This window comes from Priapulus caudatus, unplaced genomic scaffold, assembly GCF_000485595.1.
Source record: "Priapulus caudatus unplaced genomic scaffold, Priapulus_caudatus-5.0.1 Scaffold529, whole genome shotgun sequence".
NCBI classification, from domain to species: domain Eukaryota; kingdom Metazoa; phylum Priapulida; class Priapulimorpha; order Priapulimorphida; family Priapulidae; genus Priapulus; species Priapulus caudatus.
In genome coordinates this window covers 67,006-67,621 of record NW_014577590.1, presented here as the reverse complement: position 1 = coordinate 67,621, position 616 = coordinate 67,006, and the positions used below count along the sequence as shown (strand labels likewise).

At 58.5% G+C, this 616-nt stretch overlaps 1 protein-coding gene across 1 annotated transcript in view; it reads right to left on the bottom strand.

Moving 5' to 3' along the window:
• The window catches only part of LOC106811338 (nuclear hormone receptor FTZ-F1-like), a gene marked incomplete at its 3' end in the record, with an annotated part of 26,550 nt that overhangs the window by 13,339 nt on the left and 12,595 nt on the right, over positions 1 to 616 (bottom strand). The window contains exon 7 of the mRNA XM_014814920.1: positions 352 to 604. Coding sequence (XP_014670406.1) covers positions 352 to 604 — 253 coding nt within the window. The remainder of the gene's footprint in view (positions 1 to 351; positions 605 to 616) is intronic.

The following is a 616-nucleotide window of genomic DNA, read 5'->3' as shown; positions in this document are numbered from 1 at the left end:
ATCACACCCTACCTCATCCCACCATCATCACACCCTACCTCATCCCATCACCATCACACCCTATCTCATCCAACCATCACACCCTACCTCATCCCATCATCATCACACCCTACCTCATCCCATCATCATCACACCCTACCTCATCCCACCATCATCACACCCTACCTCATCCCACCATCATCACACCCTACCTCATCCCATCATCATCACACCCTACCTCATCCCACCATCNACACCTTGCCTCACCCCACCATAATCACTCCCCCCCATCATCACACCTTGCCCCCCCTCATCATCACACCCTACCTCACCCCTGCCACTACCACACCCCTCCATACGACCCCTACCCACCTTAAGATCCTTGAAGAAGTGTGAGCGGCGGGCCCACTCGACGAGCGAGAACAGGCTGTTGTCGAGCACACGGCACATCAGCTCAAACGTCGAGCCCGCGTCCGCGCCGGTGTCCGCCGCGTACGTCTGCGAGTAGATGATGCTGAACAGCGAATCGCGCCATAGCTTGTCGTCCGCGGCGTTCTCGCGAAGCTCGATGATGAGCGGTGGCGTACGCAGCGCGGTCTGCACACGCGGAAAGTAGTCCCACGACCTTGGCGCGCCC